The sequence below is a fragment of the Parus major genome, chromosome 2 (genome assembly GCF_001522545.3).
Source record: "Parus major isolate Abel chromosome 2, Parus_major1.1, whole genome shotgun sequence".
NCBI classification, from domain to species: Eukaryota; Metazoa; Chordata; class Aves; order Passeriformes; family Paridae; genus Parus; species Parus major.
In genome coordinates, this window is record NC_031769.1 from 116,708,724 (window position 1) to 116,726,153 (window position 17,430).

General features: G+C 43.0%; 1 protein-coding gene and 8 non-coding genes across 9 annotated transcripts in view; 1 reads left to right on the plus strand and 8 right to left on the minus strand.

Annotated features, from left to right (window-relative positions):
• Positions 1–17,430, plus strand: part of DNAJC5B (DnaJ heat shock protein family (Hsp40) member C5 beta) — a 36,648-nt gene that overhangs the window by 2,952 nt on the left and 16,266 nt on the right. Inside the window, exon 2 of the mRNA XM_033512273.1 lies at positions 501–628. Within this exon, the coding sequence (XP_033368164.1) occupies positions 522–628 (107 nt within the window). The 5' untranslated portion in view covers positions 501–521. The remainder of the gene's footprint in view (positions 1–500; positions 629–17,430) is intronic.
• On the minus strand, positions 3,375–3,447 carry TRNAA-AGC. The gene has a single exon. It is a non-coding gene; the product is annotated as a tRNA-Ala (tRNA).
• TRNAY-GUA lies at positions 3,784–3,872 on the minus strand. The gene is given in 2 exon segments: positions 3,784–3,819; positions 3,836–3,872. It is a non-coding gene; the product is annotated as a tRNA-Tyr (tRNA).
• On the minus strand, positions 5,610–5,682 carry TRNAA-AGC. Its single transcript has one exon. It is a non-coding gene; the product is annotated as a tRNA-Ala (tRNA).
• TRNAY-GUA lies at positions 6,019–6,107 on the minus strand. Its single transcript is given in 2 exon segments — positions 6,019–6,054; positions 6,071–6,107. It is a non-coding gene; the product is annotated as a tRNA-Tyr (tRNA).
• On the minus strand, positions 12,461–12,533 carry TRNAA-AGC. The gene has a single exon. It is a non-coding gene; the product is annotated as a tRNA-Ala (tRNA).
• TRNAY-GUA lies at positions 12,871–12,959 on the minus strand. The gene is given in 2 exon segments: positions 12,871–12,906; positions 12,923–12,959. It is a non-coding gene; the product is annotated as a tRNA-Tyr (tRNA).
• On the minus strand, positions 14,309–14,381 carry TRNAA-AGC. Its single transcript has one exon. It is a non-coding gene; the product is annotated as a tRNA-Ala (tRNA).
• Positions 14,714–14,802, minus strand: TRNAY-GUA. The gene is given in 2 exon segments: positions 14,714–14,749; positions 14,766–14,802. It is a non-coding gene; the product is annotated as a tRNA-Tyr (tRNA).

Consider the following 17,430-nt stretch of genomic DNA (forward strand, 5'->3'; position numbering starts at 1 on the left):
GTTAAGAAAGCAAAAATTCTTCACTTTGTTATATTAGCTAATACTCAGAGGTACAAAGCTCCTACCCTGCTTTAAGAAGTCAGTAGCCTCAACAAACAGTACAATAATTCTCCTAAAACTTAGAAAAGATGAATGTAAACAAACACAAATAAAACTAGGTGGAACTATAATGTTTGGGTATTAATGTTAGCAAATTCATCTATTCATTTCAGTTACAGCAACATCAAGTCATTAATATGAACAGTGCTACAACACAAAAGCTTCTGTTCTTTCATTTTTACTTTTCCATTTTATCATTTTTTCCTAATTGCAAAATATATTAAAGGACAGAGGATAATACAGAGGAGTTTTTATTCTAGTTTTACTTTCATGTATTTTTAACCTTTTGCTGCCTGATAAAAATCTATTAAAATGAACAGTAAGAAATACTATCTATATACTTGCAGTATCTATATATACTTGCAGTCCCTGGTATTTTAAATTATGTTCTACATTAGCAGCTTTGGTAATGCACTGCTATCATGGCTGAACAAAGGCAACGAGCTTTGTCAACATCAGGTGAAGCGCTATATGGCATCCTGGCACTAGAGAAGGGAGCAACACATGATGAGATTAAAAAGTCCTACAGGTATGTAAAATGTGCTTTGCAACAGATGTAAAAATGCTTATTTGTCTGGTATGATTATGATGGTAAAACCTTTTGAGTTACATGTACATTAGATATTCATTGTCACAATTGTTTCTTTTTTTTAAAATTTGTGAACCTGAAAGTAATCATGATGCAATGTGAATCTACCACAAGCTGTCTGCAATTTACCTAAAATGTTCTAATCTGAGTGAATGAGAGGTCGGACTGTTGGGATAAACTAACCTGGGGTATTTGAATACTGCACCCAGTTCTTATGTTAGTACCTTCCCTGAAGTACCCTGAAATGCAAGTGCTGTAATGACAATTTGAGAACTAGAGTAAGATACATAAGGAGTTCAATCAGTTTATCTTGTCAGAAAAGAAAAAGAAGATTACTTAGAATAAAAGATAGATTTAGAAGACAAGAAAAGATAGATTATTTGATTATAGTGTGGAATATCCTCGACGGGGAAAATTGCTAGGTGAGAGATAGTTGTTCACTTCATGAAGGCAGGCATAACGTAAATCAGTGCTCAGGCTCTGAAAATGATTTGAGCTGAAAAAGAGGTACATGGTTTTAACTGTGAGTGTAACCAACTACTGAAAAATACTGGTGCAGGAATGGTACTTTCTCTATTGAAGAAGAAGAGAGGACATTAAGAATAGTTTGAGTCAAACACAAGTTATCAAAATGGTGGCAAATATTTTATTGCTGAAATGTAACAAAACCTAGAAGTAAGACCAGAAAATTTTACAGTAATTTTGCCCTTAAATTTGCTCAGCGGCTGTTAAAAGAGAAAGAAATTTCAATGTCATGTGTGAAGTAGATGTTCTTGACACAGAAATAAATATACTTGTAGGTTTAATAAATACTGTAAAACTTATATTACAGCATCATTCTGGGTATTGTTGGTTGCACTATATTACCAGGCAAACTTAACACAGCCTGCTTTTCCTATCAAATGTAAGAATATATATGATCTCAAAAAGGTTTATTAAATAGATCTACTTGCATCATTGTTTTGCTTGAATTTTGGCAAGATTCTGTCCTCCATGTTTTTGAACAAATTGCATTTCTCCTGCTTTCTGTTCCTAAAGGCACATATTCAATGGAAGCAAAAGGAATAAATGTCCAAACTCTTCATAGAATGGAAGGAGAACTGTTGACATTCCATGGTTCTGTTGTCTTGTGTAATTATACCACTGGGAAAAAAGCATACTATGGTATCAAATTCACTTATGACTTGCATCTTCTGTGTTCCTGTAGTACAGCCTGGCTATAGAAATCATCTTCTGTTTCAAACTTCATGTTTTCCAGTTGCTTTTACATTTAATTTTCTGGAAATCCCCAAAGGAGAAAGTTGTCATGGAAGAATGTAGAATGCAATTAACTTTATTTAATGCTGAACATGAATATGGATGATTTACACCGTGATCTATGGCAAAACTGACAGTGATGCTTCCTCCATCTTTATTAGTAATTAAAGGAAAAAAAAAAGGCTGCTTCTGACTAAAGTGGAAATGTCAAAGGGATTCACTTTTAATGGAGTAGCTGTAAATATTTGCAAGACAAAATGATGAGTCAGTCTCGTAGATTTGCTTTAATTATAATTTAATTCATGCTAATCCAAAAATCTGCTGCTGAAATGGTATTCTTTAGTACAAGGTATAAAACCAGCCATACCTGATTCTGAGTTTCCTGCCATTATTAATTAAGTCACTGTTAATTATACTGCCACAGCCTAGGGCAAAATTTGCTTTTTCATAAACATGACAGACATGACTCTGTGATTTTATTTGGAGTTTGGCACAATCTAATTTATCAGGGAGTAAAGCTAATAGGCTTTTAATCAGCACAATTTCAAAGGAGATCTGTTTATCTTCAATATAATACAAAAATAATTTTAGAACTTTTTTTTGGCATAAAAAATTAAACTGTACTTTGACTTATGCTTTCTTGTCTGAATATATGAAGTAATATGCAGAGATATAGACAATGGATTTCTTTTCTTCAGAAGTTTCAAAAGATCCTATTTGATAGACTACTTACAAGAAAATCATAGAATCATAGAGTGGTTTGTGTTATAAGGGACCTTAAAGATCATCTAGTTCCAACCCTCTGCCCAGGATTGCTCAGACTAGACCAAGTTGCTCAGACCCTCATCCAATCTGGCCTTGAACACTTCCAGGGAACACCCACAGCTTCTCTGAGCAACCAATTCCAGTGCATCACCAAGCACACATTGAAGAACCTCTTTGTAATATCTAATCTAAATTTTGCCTCTTTCCATTCCTAGCCATTTCCCCTTGTTCTATCACTACATGCCCAAGTCAAAATCTCTGCTCCAGCTTTATTGTAGAACCTCCCTAAGTACTCCCTAAGTACTGTAAGTACTGTCATACTAAAGATTTCTCTTTTCCAATCTGAATAATCCAAATTCTTCTGGCCATTCCTCCTAGGAAAGGAGCTCCATCCTGCTAATCATTGTGGTGTGCCTCCTCTGGACTTGCTCCAAAAGGTCAACATCTCTGTGACAGTACATTGGTGATTAAGAATTTTATTAAAAAATGTGTACAGTGCTCTTAATGCCATTTAATTACTAGCAAGCAAGGAGGGATAATGGCTTACTCATGGCTATGCCAATGGCTTGTTCTTCTTCTGATACAGCCTCTGGGTCCACCCAAGACTCCCCACAGCCATGAGAGGACACAGCACCTATGATCCAGGGAAGGGAATGAAAAGCATTGGAGAATGCGGGCATCGATCCCGCTACCTCTCACATGCTAAGCGAGCGCTCTACCACTTGAGCTAATTCCCCACCCTGCAGCCTCTGATTGAGGTCCTCTCCCCTCCCAGGCACCCAGCCTTGACCAAGGAGGCCTTTGCCCAAAGCCCAGGCCTCCCACTGGACTCAATCTCATACCACCAACTCATTCCTGCCTCACATTCCTGTTGGAGGTGACTGCAGACAACCCCCATGGTCAGAATCACCATCCTCTGCCCAAGGGTTCACCAAAAAATGCCTTGGCTGGTTGTCTTCCACAGTTTAGGCAAGAGCTCATGGCTGAGCAGCTCATTCTGGGGAGTCCCCTGGGCAGGTCCAGAAAAAGGCAGCAGTGCCAGTGCAGGATGTGTGCCAGAGGCAAAAGAGCACTCCTTCGAGCCGGAGTTGAACCAGCGACCTAAGGATGGCCGTGCAAGGGAGCCTACAGTCCTCCGCTCTACCAGCTGAGCTATCGAAGGAAGCATGGGGACATGCCCGGGCGGACCTCACCCAGCACTTTTCCCAAGCCAGAGAGCACCATCATGCCTCTAATTACCACATCCTTTTTCAAACAGCCTCAGCTGAGACATCACAGCTCCTTGCTCAACACTTAAGCCCATCAGTCATGCAAACTACAAACAGAAATGCTCCATAAGCTCCTACATCTTCTACAGATGGACTCTCCTTAAGGCCACACAGAGCTTACCTATATACAGCTACATTTTCCCTTGATTCCCTTTCACTGTGCTGTTTTTTGCTCTCTGCTCAAGCACAAGACAAAACAAAATTATAGCTATTTCCCTGTTCTGCAACCTACATTTAAGTGCCCCAAGGCCATCCACAAGTCCTCAGAACCTGTCTTTCTGTAAACTGAACATTCCCACTCTCTTCAGCCCATCCTTAAAGAGAAATCCAGTGATTCTGTGAGATTTTTGGTGGTCCACCACTGAGGTTGTTCCATTTCTTTGACATCCTTTTCTATACTGGGCTTGATATTTGAGAACTGCCAAGCTGTCTTGGTTTACGTCAAGCTAAGGGGGTAGACACTTTTAAATTAGTTACATCCCATTTATTTTTAGCCAATTCCCTTCCACCAATAAGTAGAGATGAACATGAGGAGATATCAATAAAAAGTAACAGTTTACTAAAAATATGAAATAGCAACAGGCAAGAAAAATAAGAATAATCACTAATTACGTTTCTAAATTTCACTGACTCCCTGGGCACAAGGTGAGATTAAAAGTGGTAGAGAAAGCCCTCTGCCCAAGATGGGCCCTCCATGAAGGATTACGTGTGGAGAGACAAAGATGGTGGCAGCCCTTCCCCTCCTTTGACTGCATGTGGACAGAGAGAAGAAAAAGAGAGAAAAAAAACCCTAAACAATACAGATCCAAACCTCTATGATTACAAAAACTCCCCCTAAACAACAAGTAACAGAGAACTCAGGCAAAACAAAAAGAAAACCTTGAGTCCAAAGCCAGATAAATCCCCTTCCTATTTCTCTGATGGCAGCAGCTCTGTCAAAAAAGGTACTTCAGCAGCTGGAACTCGATCCAGCTGGAACTCATAGAGGGACTTCACCTTTTCATGAGGAGAAACAGCAGGCAGCAGCAGGAGCAACTTGGACTCTATGCCTGCCCACTTCAACTGAGCACTGCTGGCAGGTTGGGGCAACCACGTAGAATGGGGCTGTTGCCCTTTTCTTGATGTGATGTGACTGTAGACAGGTGAAATCTGCTTTGAAGCAATCCAGAACCACAAAATCCTTGGAAACCTGAAGCAACCCTCTCAGGAAAGAAAACAAAAGAAAACCAAGGCAGTCTCCACCCATGCTGCCTCGGCTCTCTCCCTGCGAGAACAAAATGGAAAGAGCAAAAACCAAGAGGTAAGAGAGAGCTGTCTATGTCTGAGAGATTCTGGTTTTTAAAAGACTTGGCAATGCGCTAGCCCTGCAGTTCCATTTCCAACCACAAGGTTTTCAAGAGACAGTAGCAATTCTGGGCACAGATGGATATAAAATATGATAACATTTTGGATTACCCAGAAGACAAGCAAAGAAGAAGAAAATAAATTAATCCATTAAACTGCCCATAGTGCTCTTGATGTCATCCTCTGCTAACCCAGGGCACACCATAAATCTACCCACAGCCTCCCCAGAGATCAGATGGATCCCTGGCAAAGGACCCTGTGATCCATGCAAGGGGAATGAAAAGCATTGGAGAATGCGGGCATCGATCCCGCTACCTCTCACATGCTAAGCGAGCGCTCTACCACTTGAGCTAATTCCCCACCCTGCAGCCTCTGACTGAGGTCCTCTCCCCTCCCAGGCACCCAGCCTTGACCAAGGAGGCCTTTGCCCAAAGCCCAGGCCTCCCACTGGACTCAATCTCATACCACCAACTCATTCCTGCCTCACATTCCTGTTGGAGGTGACTGCAGACAACCCCCATGGTCAGAATCACCATCCTCTGCCCAAGGGTTCACCAAAAAATGCTTTGGCTGGTTGTCTTCCACAGTTTAGGCAAGAGCTCATGGCTGAGCAGCTCATTCTGGGGAGTCCCCTGGGCAGGACCAGAAAAAGGCAGCAGTGCCAGTGCAGGATGTGTGCCAGAGGCAAAAGAGCACTCCTTCGAGCCGGAGTTGAACCAGCGACCTAAGGATGGCCGTGCAAGGGAGCCTACAGTCCTCCGCTCTACCAGCTGAGCTATCGAAGGAAGCATGGGGACATGCCTGGGCGGACCTCACCCAGCACTTTTCCCAAGCCAGAGAGCACCATCATGCCTCTAATTACCACATCCTTCTTCAAACAGCCTCAGCTGAGACATCACAGCTCCTTGCTCAACACTTAAGCCCATCAGTCATGCAAAATGCAAATAGAAATGCTCCATAAGCTCCTTGAATGTCATCTGCTGCAGATGGCCACATGTCATCTTCCTTAGGACCACACAGAGCTTACCTATATACAGCTGCATTTTCCCTTGATACCCTTTCACTTTGCAGTCTTCAGGCCTTCTGATACTTTGCTGAAGTATCAGATAAAGGACAGCATTTCTTCTACTCTGTAATCTCCTACAAGCATGAAGGTCATGCCTAAACCCTTTGATTCTCTCCTTCAGCAGTCTGAACTTTCTCACTGTTCTTGCTCATCCTGGTAGAGAAGTCCCTCCACTCTGTGAGGTTCTTGGTGGCCCTCCACTGAGATTCTTCCATTCAATTGATGTCATTTCCTGTGTGTGGGATCATCTCTTTCCAAGTGTCCTGATGGCCTTTGTCTGAGGTCACTGCACATGGTCCACGTGTGTCTTCTACACAGAGGCACAAGGCTGGGCACTGTTACGGCTTTATTTTGCAGGCAGTGAAACATCACACAGCTGTTCACTCATGCCCTTCCCCACAGTAGGAATAAAATTCACAGGGTGAGAAAAAGATAATTTAATAGGGCAGAAAAGAAATGGAAAGTGAAATAACAACAACAACTACAACAGTAACAATTATAATAATAATTCCAATATTAATAGAACGAAAATATACAAATCATGTGATGCACAACACAGCTGCTTTACGCTCAATGAATGATGCCCAGTGAGTTCCTAAGCAGTAGCTCCATTGTCTTTTCCCGTAATTTATATACTGAGCATGACACCATATAGTGTGGAATATTCCATTAGCCAGCTGGGGTCAACTGTCATGGCTTTCTCCTCCCAGCTCCTTTTGCCTGCCATCCTCCTTGATGGTGGGGTTCTGTGAGAAGCTGAAAAGTCCTTCACTTATGATGAGCACTGCTCAACAAGAACTAAACCATCAGAATGTTATCAATATTATTCTCCTCCTTGATCTAAAACACAGCACCATACTAGTTACTAGGAAGAAAATTAACTCAATCCCATCTGAAACCAGGTAAATATTTATGCCTTACTTTATACCATTTATGTCATGCTAAGGTCCCACACATTCCAATGCATCTTTTCTGGTCTTTTTATATACATATGCAGATATCATTCCCTTAGCCTATGGACCATTTCTCTCGATTGTTTCTCTAAAATGTCAATTGAGTTTATTTAGCCCATGACTTTGGGCTCCTCTAAGTCTTTTGGGATTGATGGCATCTCACCCAGGAGAGATGATGTGTGATGTTGGACTGTTGTATTCTGAAGACAGTTCTGGTTTTATCATTGCTCCACTTAGCCTGGTCTAATCAAAATTCATTTTTCATAGATTAATAAAGCTAAATATTTATAATTTTGATATTGCATATAGCAACTATAGCAAAGATGTTATATATTATTATATAGCAATTAGCATAATACAATTCAAATATTTGCCAGTTGTCACACAGAATCAAATCCCCTTGAGGTACACATCATACTTCTCCATCCTTCTGCATTACTCAACAAGTGCACCCAGGCTCTTGATCAAAAGCAGTATCATGGATGGGTTTGCCTTTGCCTGAAGTAGGAATAACCCAGCCTGTCTTTCACAGCATAATTTCTATGTGCACTACACTCCCTTTTGTAAAAGTAAATCAAAGTTTTAATTGGGCAGGGCCAGTTTGATTAGAAGATCCTCTAGTATTGGCTAACCATGTGACTTGCTAAATGTGTATTCTAATGTTAAAATGTCTCAGCACCCATTGCTCTCAATGTAGTCTTTAACAGTTCATTTGTCCAATTTTCTGGAAGCTGGTGCATGGTAGGAGGTGTGATATACCCATTCAAAGCCATGCTGTTTGAGCTAAGTGTCTAAGAGGCTGCTTCTGAAATAAGTACCATTGTCTGACTCAGTTCTTTCTGGGATTAATTTTTACCTCATTTCTCAAGGCCCAGGATAGTATTCCAGCCAGTGGCATGAGGCACAGAACATGTTTCCAGCCATCTGGTTGTAGGTTCCACCATAGATATCAGTAAAAATTTCGTAAAGCAAAGAGTAGTCAAGCACTGGAACAAGCTTCTCGGGAAAGTGGTTGAGTCACCATCTCTGGAGGTATTTAAAAAATGTGTAGATGTGCATTTAGGGACATGGTTTGGTGGTGGACTTGACAGTGCTAGGTTAATGCTTGGATATGATGATCTTCAAGATCTTTTTCAACATAAATAATTCTACAGTTCTGTGAGTGTAAGCACCTGACACTTGCATTGGCACATTTGTGGGAATGTGATATCATCAATCTGCCACACTTCCCCATGTTTGTATTTCAGCCACTGTTCTCCATTAGAGAGAGGCTTTTACCTTGTCTGGCTTGCTTTATTTCAGGCCATGTGTCACATTCATGGATAATCATGGATGGTGTCCATTATTAAGTCCACCCCTCAGTCAGGAGGTGATGAATATGTTGTATTTCTTCCTTTATGGCCTGAGATATCATGGACCCATTAAGTTATAAATAGTTCACACTTATGTTATGTTATGGACACCAGTCCAGATCCACCTAATCCACCTCAGTCTTTGCATCCTGACTCATCGGCTGGGATTGTCAATGTTACTCAGTGGCCTGAGTCTTGGGTATGTGACTACATGATGCACTTTTACCACAAAGTCCTCTACCCAAGCAGAAATATGCTGTCTTAATCCAGCAGTCCAGGTGGGTTTATGTCTGCTCTGCCACTTGACCTACTTCAATTTCAATGCTCCTCCCCGCAACAAAGAATCTGTTACCATCTATGAATCTGTAGAGATAATGTACTGGCCATTTTCCCTTTCAACAATGTCTAAAGTCAGCTGGCTCGCTTTCACAATCAGTTTTCCCCTCTGAAAAATTACTAGATTCACCTTTTCATTCAGCATTTTCTGTGATGTGTACAGGACTCCACACAGCAGCTTTCCACCTTTGATATTTTCCCAAAATATGACAAGACTCATCAGGGCATATTGTTTTCATTTTCTGTTATTTCATTTACAATGGGTCTTTTTCAGCCCACATCACCTACATTTTTAGGCAACATTCCAAAATCTTTGCCTTCTGGCCAGTCAATGATCACTTCCAAAATTCCTGGGCCACAGGGGTTTCCTATTCAAGTGCATTGTTTAATAGATGCGCCCCACTTACTCCACATAGCATCAGTTGCATCATGTAGAGAATGGACTCTCCCTTTGAACATCCTGCCAAGCACTGGCAGTCAGGGTACCAAGAGGAGCTGTGCTTCAATACTATGTCTGAAGCAGCTCAAAATCCTTCATATGATGCCAATATTTCTTTTTCAGTTGGAGCATAGCCAGCCTTGAATCTTCAGTGTCTCTGATGCCAAAACCCTAAGAATCAACTTTGAGACCTCCCTGGATGCTTTTTGCCAATAGGTTCAAGTAGGACCATTCTCCCCAGCTGCAGCACCTTTCCAGTATCTTGTCCTGCCCAGACCAGCCCAAGGGCTGCTGTATGTAATATTTCCTTTTCAATTTGTTCAAAGTTTTGTCATTATTCAGGGCCCAAATGAAATAATTCCGCTTCCAGGTTAGTTGATAGAATGGGTTTTGTATCAGACTATAATTTGGAATAAATATTCTCCAAACTTCAAATGTCTAATAAAGCTTGTGTTTCCCTTTTGCTAATTGGTGGAGATGTAGATGTTACTTTGTTGATCACATTCATTGGGATACAATTACATCCATCTCGCCCCTTTGTTCCTAACAACTGGATCTCCCGTGTAAGTCACTTTACTTTGATTTATGTCAAAACTGACTTTCAGAAGAGTTGGACAATTTTCTTCCTCTTCTCAAAAACTTCAGCTGCTGTGTTTCCCCATGTGATGATGTCATCAATGTATTGCAGGTGTTCCTGTTGTAGTGCAGTATGGTTAAGCCCATGGAAAATGGTAGGGCTGGATTTCCACCTCTAGGGCAGGTGTACTGGACACCCCGCCAAGTGAAAGCAAATTGTGACCTGCACTCTGCTGCCAAAGGGATTGAGAAAAACCTGCTAGTGATATTGATTGTGGCAGGCCATTTGGCTGCCTTTGATACAAACTGCCTCCAGTCCAAATTGAAGTTCTAGCCTGTCTGGCATGGCAGCACTTAGCAGCAGCATGGCTTTGTTCAAGGCACTATAATCTACTGTTGGTCTCCACTCTGGATTGGATTTTCAGTGGTCATATGAAACTGTTACAGGGTGGGTGAGTCCTGCTAATCCCCCCAGGGATTTCCAGCTGACAAATTAGCTTATGCATGGGAACCAGGGGGTCTTGGTTGGTGTATTATAGGATCAGGTGGTTTCCACTTCATTTACAAGTTCTTCCCCTTCTTCCTCCTCAGTCTGCAGCTGCCTCTCTTCCTCCTCTTATTCTCATAGAGGGTCTGCTTTGGAGCAGTCTGCCTTGTCCACTTCTTCCTGCTGCTGACTCTTAAGATGCTCCTTCGTCCCTTACTAAAGCAGCTGACTTCTACTTCCAGTATTTCTTCTTGTGAAGATGATATTTGTACAGGTGCATTCTTTGGTTCAGATGCAGTGTCTCTCACTGGGACTGGGGTAGCCAAAGTGCCTGACATGTTGTCATCAGATCCAAAGACCTTCTTGTCCCCTTGAGGGTACTAAATAGTGTTGAACAGGCCTTGCTAGGCATGGTCCAGGCCCCACCATGTTGAAGTGATTTGTTTCTCTCTGGAATTACCAGGTTGACAGCATATTTCTTCCAAATATTTTACTAGGTTTTCAGGATTCTGAACTTGTTCAGGGGTGAAATTCCAAAATATTTGAGATGCCCATTGCCTGTACTATCCCACACATCCTGCCACTATATATGCTCAGGCTCAGGGCAGTTGTCTGGGTGGTATCCCTAAAGAGTTGTTTAAGTCTAAACAAGGCCTGAAATACAATCAGGAGACATAGCAATAAGAACATACTGGTTTGAACATCCTGACTATATTGAGAATTCTCAAGAGCTATTGTAATTACCCTGGAAGAGAAGGGAAAGATGTGGGAAGTGTATGCCCCACAGATTTGCTCTAGGAGGAAAGATAAAGGATGCAATTAGGAATAGTTTCCAATAGATGGCTCTAGAAGTATGGAGAAGATAACAATTCCTGATTTCAAATAGATTAGTCTCGTGACCATTAGTTTTATCATATCATAAGCCAGTGTTACAAAGTATGACAACATGATAACCTTAGCCCAGCCCCCAAAGGTGATAAACAGCACAACAGGAAACATACAGAGCAAGTAAGATATTATAAAACACAACCCTGAGAACAGAAAACTGTTCTGAGAGTAAATAAATCAACATCAGGTTTAGCTACTATTAAACTACTAAACTGAATGCTTACAAGAAATTTGTTTTAATATACTCTAGTCAGATTTGTCATTATCTCAACCCTTCAAGCCCCATGTTGGGCACCCAGTAGGCAGCAAAACTCTAAACAGCTGCTTGCTCCCTCCACCCTCAAAGGGGTTTTTGGACACAACTGGGAGAACAAAGAAAAATTTGTGGATGGAGAAAAAGAAAGTGCAAAAGGATGGGGGAAATATCAATAATCACGACAGAATTAGATTATACAAAATAAGTGACATACAACACAATTACTCAACACCTGCAGAACAATGCCCAGACAGCCAGTTTATACACAGTGGCCTCCAGCCATCTTTCTCCCTAGTATATACTGAGCTTGATGTCACGTGGTATGGAATATTCCTTTGGCCAGCTGGGACCACCTGTCCCAGATGTGTCTCCTCCCAGTTTCTTGTGCCCCCCAGTCTCCTTGGTGTTGGGATGGTGCAAGAAGCTGAAAAGTCCTTGGCTTTGCATAAACTCTGCTTACCAAAACTATAAGAGCAGTGTGCAACCAGCATTATTCTCACTCTGAATCCAAAACAGGTATTAGAAAGAAAATTAAATTTATTGTAGCCAAAACCTATATAAAGCTATATATAACAGGTACACTATTCTAACTGACATCTATCCAATGAAGAGGGAAGTCAGATAATACCTTCCTTCAATGCAGAGGCCTTGCTACTCTTGGAGAAGTCCTGGATGCTGTGCTCTACTGTGCTTCCCAGGTTTGCTTCCCAGATTTACTTACCTTTCAGAGGACAAGGGAACCCTCACCAAAGGGTGCTGTGTCCAGGAAAGGGGATGAAAAGCATTGGAGAATGCGGGCATCGATCCCGCTACCTCTCACATGCTAAGCGAGCGCTCTACCATTTGAGCTAATTCCCCACCCTGCAGCCTCTGACTGAGGTCCTCTCCCCTCCCAGGCACCCAGCCCTGACCCAGGATGCCCTGAAACCAAAACCTGAGCTTCCCAGTAACCTCACTCTCATACCACCACACACCTCACCCACTCACAGTCCGGCTGGACATGACTACAGACAGGCCCAGTGGTCAGAATCAACTTCCCATGGCCAAAGTTCGCCTAAAAATGCCTTGGCCATTTACCTTCCCAAAGTCAGGCAAGATCTTATGGCTGAGCAGCTCATTCTGGGGAGTCCCCTGGGCAGGACCAGAAAAAGGCAGCAGTGCCAGTGCAGGATGTGTGCCAGAGGCAAAAGAGCACTCCTTCGAGCCGGAGTTGAACCAGCGACCTAAGGATGGCCGTGTAAGGGAGCCTACAGTCCTCCGCTCTACCAGCTGAGCTATCGAAGGAAGCATGCAATTTTGACACCTCAGACATTCATCACACATTCATCCAATTATTCAAGCCTCACACCACGCCCTTGTATTTACATGACTCTCCTCTGCAGGAAATAAGAAAGACTTGGCTTATTTCACATTGCTTGTCAAGCCTACAGCCCCTGGTCAGGACAGACACAGCCATGGTGACTCACTCAAATCAGTCATCCAGAACAGAAGCCACTATCACCATGACAAGGCAGGGACAACTGCAAGCAAAGAAGTCACTGCAGAGGTCAGAATGATGACCATGTCCCATGACTGATGGGCAGGTCCATACATTTAGGTGTAAGGTGCCAAGGTTTAGGTCAATGCAGGACATTCATCTGCACATCAGGTTTGGATCTAAGGTCTCTGTAACTTGATAGTGCTATGGCTATGGCCATTACTGAGCTAGAGACCAGGACTCCTGCTTTTTAACACAGAAAGGAAGTGAAGGCCCAGATGTGAACATAAAGAGAACTCCTGTGCTGATGTTTAGAGGTGGAAACCCTGAATGAAGCCAGTGAGGGCCATTCAGGCCTATTCAGGCACTTAATGCCCACGTAAGATGTAATGGTCACCATGTGAGAGAACCAGAAATCTTCCATTATACCAGCAGATACCAATAGACCATCAGGGTCCTCTCTCTGCTCTGCCTCCGTGATTGTGTTGTCAAAGCAATCAGTCTGAATGAGTCCTCAGGGCATCTCTATGTCTACCTTCTCCTCATACCTGGTTTTGGAGATAGTTACACAAGACAAGAAAGCTGATCCAAGGAAAGCATTATCATACATTGAAAGATGCTGTTTTCTAACTGCACCTTATCTCGTCGGCATGGAAACAGTCCTTTGCTACCAAGTGTTTGAAACATTAATTCTTTTTAAATTTTCACTCTCTCATAGAAGAGAAAAAAATAGAACCTCTGCTGCTTTAACTGTGGCCTGTTGTTTTCCTTTCCTCCATTGATCACCACAGTAAAAGGCCTAACTGTTGAATCAATAACCTCCTGATAGCCATTTTGATAAGTGCTCGCTTATTTCCCACACAGCCCTTTCTTCTTCAGGATCTGCACGAGGCCACATTCAAGAGTATCTCCTCAAAGGGCAAGTACACCTGCTTCCAAGTGTCCTGGAGGCCTTACTAGAGCTCTTTGCCCTTGGTCAATGTCTGTCCTATACATGGAGGCCCAAGGCTGGGCACAATATTCTAGATCCTTTCCATTATAATCAGAACAGAGAGAATCCGTTCCTTCAATTCACAGCCCATGTTGCCATGGACATAGTCCTAGATGCTGTTCTCTTCTTTGCAGCGCAGGTCCAGGCAAGGGGAATGAAAAGCATTGGAGAATGCGGGCATCGATCCCGCTACCTCTCACATGCTAAGCGAGCGCTCTACCATTTGAGCTAATTCCCCACCCTGCAGCCTCTGACTGAGATCCCCTCTCTTCCCAGGCATCCACCCAGTCTTGACCCAGGATGCCCAAAAGCCTGAACCTTCCTAATAAACTTCACTTTCACACAACTACCCACCAACTCATTTTCCTGTTGGAGGTGACTGCAGACAACTCCAGGGCTCAGAACCATCATCTGTCACCAAGCATTCACATAAAAATGCCTTGGCTAATCATCTTCCCAAAGTCAGACAATGGCTCATGGCTGAGCAGCTCATTCTGGGGAGTCCCCTGGGCAGGACCAGAAAAAGGCAGCAGTGCCAGTGCAGGATGTGTGCCAGAGGCAAAAGAGCACTCCTTCGAGCCGGAGTTGAACCAGTGACCTAAGGATGGCCGTGCAAGGGAGCCTACAGTCCTCCGCTCTACCAGCTGAGCTATCGAAGGAAGCATGGGGACATGCCCAGGCAGACCTCACCCAGGACACACTCAGAAAACCATTTGGTTTTCATGCCACCTCACATATACCTGCATGACACTGTCCAGGAGGAAAAAAGAAACACTTGTTTTAGACCCACATTACCCAGAAAATCTCATGTATACACCACCAAACCAGGGCAGACCCTGCCATGGTAGCTCATTCCAGATAAGAGGCTGAAGCAGAAGGTACCACCAGGCACTGCAAGCAGGGAAGTTGGTGCAGAGGTCAGAATGATGATCATGTCCAGTGAGTGCCAGGCAGGACCTGACTGACAAGAAAAGGTTGAGGTCAAACCAGAACATCCATCTGCACATCAGTGTATGTTTCAAGGGTCTTTGTGGCTGAACATATCCAAAGTTATGGCTCAAACTTAGCTAGTGACCAAGACTCCCATGGTGTAGCATGGAAAGAGAAATTAATGTAAACAGAGCTCCTGGACCCATGGATGGATGGAGATGGAGGTCCCACATGAAGTCAGTTCAGAACCTTTCAGATGTATTAGGGCAGGCAGCATCCATTCAGATGTGATGTGTATCCACAGAAGGAAACCTACACCCCTCACTCCACCAGCAGAGCTATGGAGGGACACAAACAACCTCTTCCTCTGTGACAGAGCAGCCAAAGCAATCAGCTTTGGATGAGGCCTCAGGTCAACTCTTTTCAGATCTCCAACAGCAGCCTGAGCCCAAGAATCATTGCAGCTGACTCCAGGGTTCAGCCATTTATATTACAATAACCTCCAAGCATGGAGACTGAACAGCCAGGACACCCTTCTTTTCCTGCTTGTCTGACCCAAGGAGGGAAAAAATGGAATCCTGACTCAGTTGTGACCCACCCTCTCATTCCTCTTCCTATCACCACAGTAAAAGGTCTAACAGTTGAATCAATAACCTGACAGGCATTTGAAACCTTCTGCTTAGCTCACCCAAAGTGTTCAGTTTGTGACCATCTGTCTTTCATGTATTATAATAGAATATTATTCTGTGTTGAAAAGGACCTTTAAAGGTCATATTGTCCAACTTTCCTGCTGTGGGCAAGAGCTTCTTCCACTAGATGAGATAGCTGATAAAGGCCCATCCAACCAGACATGAACTTTTGCAGGGATGGAGTATTTTCAAGTTCGCTGGGCAACTTTTCCAATGCCTCACCACTGTCATAATAAATAATTTCTTTTTACATAATCTAAATCTACCCTGTTTTGTTTAAAACCATTTCTACTTGTTCTCCCACCATAAGGTCTGCTAAAAAGTGTCTCTGTCTCTCTTATAAGCCTTCTTTATTAATTGGAAGGTTGATATTAGGTCTCCCTGGAGCCTTCTCCAGGATGAATATTCCCAACTCTCTCAGTCTGTCTTAACAGGAAAGGTATTTCATCCCCCTGATCAGTCCTGTGTCTTTATTTTGCACCAGCTCTAACCATGTCTTTCTTATGCTGGGAACCTGTGGCCAGACTGATCCCTACAGGTGTGGTCTCACAAGAAGGTGATAGGGGGGCAGAATAACCTCCCTCCACCTGCTGGCCATGCTACTTTTGATGCAGCCCAGCATATGATTAATTTTCTGGACTACAAAGGTACAATGCCAGCTCATGTTAAGTTTTTCATCCACCAGCACCCACAAGTTCTTCTCCACACAGTTGCTCTCAGTCCATTCCTCCCTCAGAATGTGCTGATGCTGGTAATTGCCCTGGTCCAGGTGCAGGACCTTGCACCAGTCTTGTTTAAGCTAATGAAGTTCACATGGACCCACTACTTGAGGTTTTTGAGGTCCCTCTGGATGGAAGATCTTCCCTTAAGCATATAAACTACACAGCTCCCCTTATCATCTGTGAAGTTGCTCAGGGTGCACTCAGTCCCACTCACAATGGCATAACTGATGAAGATCCCAATACAATACAGACCCTTGAGGGACACCACTTGATACTGGTTTCCACTTGGATATTTAGCTGTTGACTACAGTTCTTTGGATGTGGCAATCCAACCCATTCCTTATTCATTGAACAGTCCATCCATCAAAACCCAGTGTCTCCAATTTAGTGGCAAGGATGTTGTGTGGGATGATGTCAAAGGCTTTAGCAAAGTCTAGGTCGATGATGTCCATAGCTCATTCCTTGTCCACTGAGGCAATCAGTTTATTGCAGGAGGCCACTAGATTAGTCAGTCATGATTTGTGCTTGGTGAAGCCATGTTGTCTGTCTCTAAACACCTCCCTGTCTTCACATGTCTAGACATATCTAACAGCATGATCTGTTCTGTGCTCTTAGCAGGGTGACTCTCACTGCTTGGTGTTTCCTAGAGTCATTCTTTTTACCATACTTAAAAATTAGTTTGATGTATTTCTTTTCTCAATAACAGAGGACTTCACTTGAGGAGGCATAAAGGTGGGCAAAGGTATTGATCTAATCTCAAATAAATAGGAAGACTGAGATACCCCAGTTTAAATCCCTTGCTGTTCCTGGTACAGCTCCAGTTCCTGTAGTTATCTGTGCAGCCAGCAACAAATACCTCCTATTAAAACAAGCTGGCCAAGGGTTCCCTGGCAAAGGGCCCTGTGTCCAGGCAAGGGGAATGAAAAGCATTGGAGAATGCGGGCAT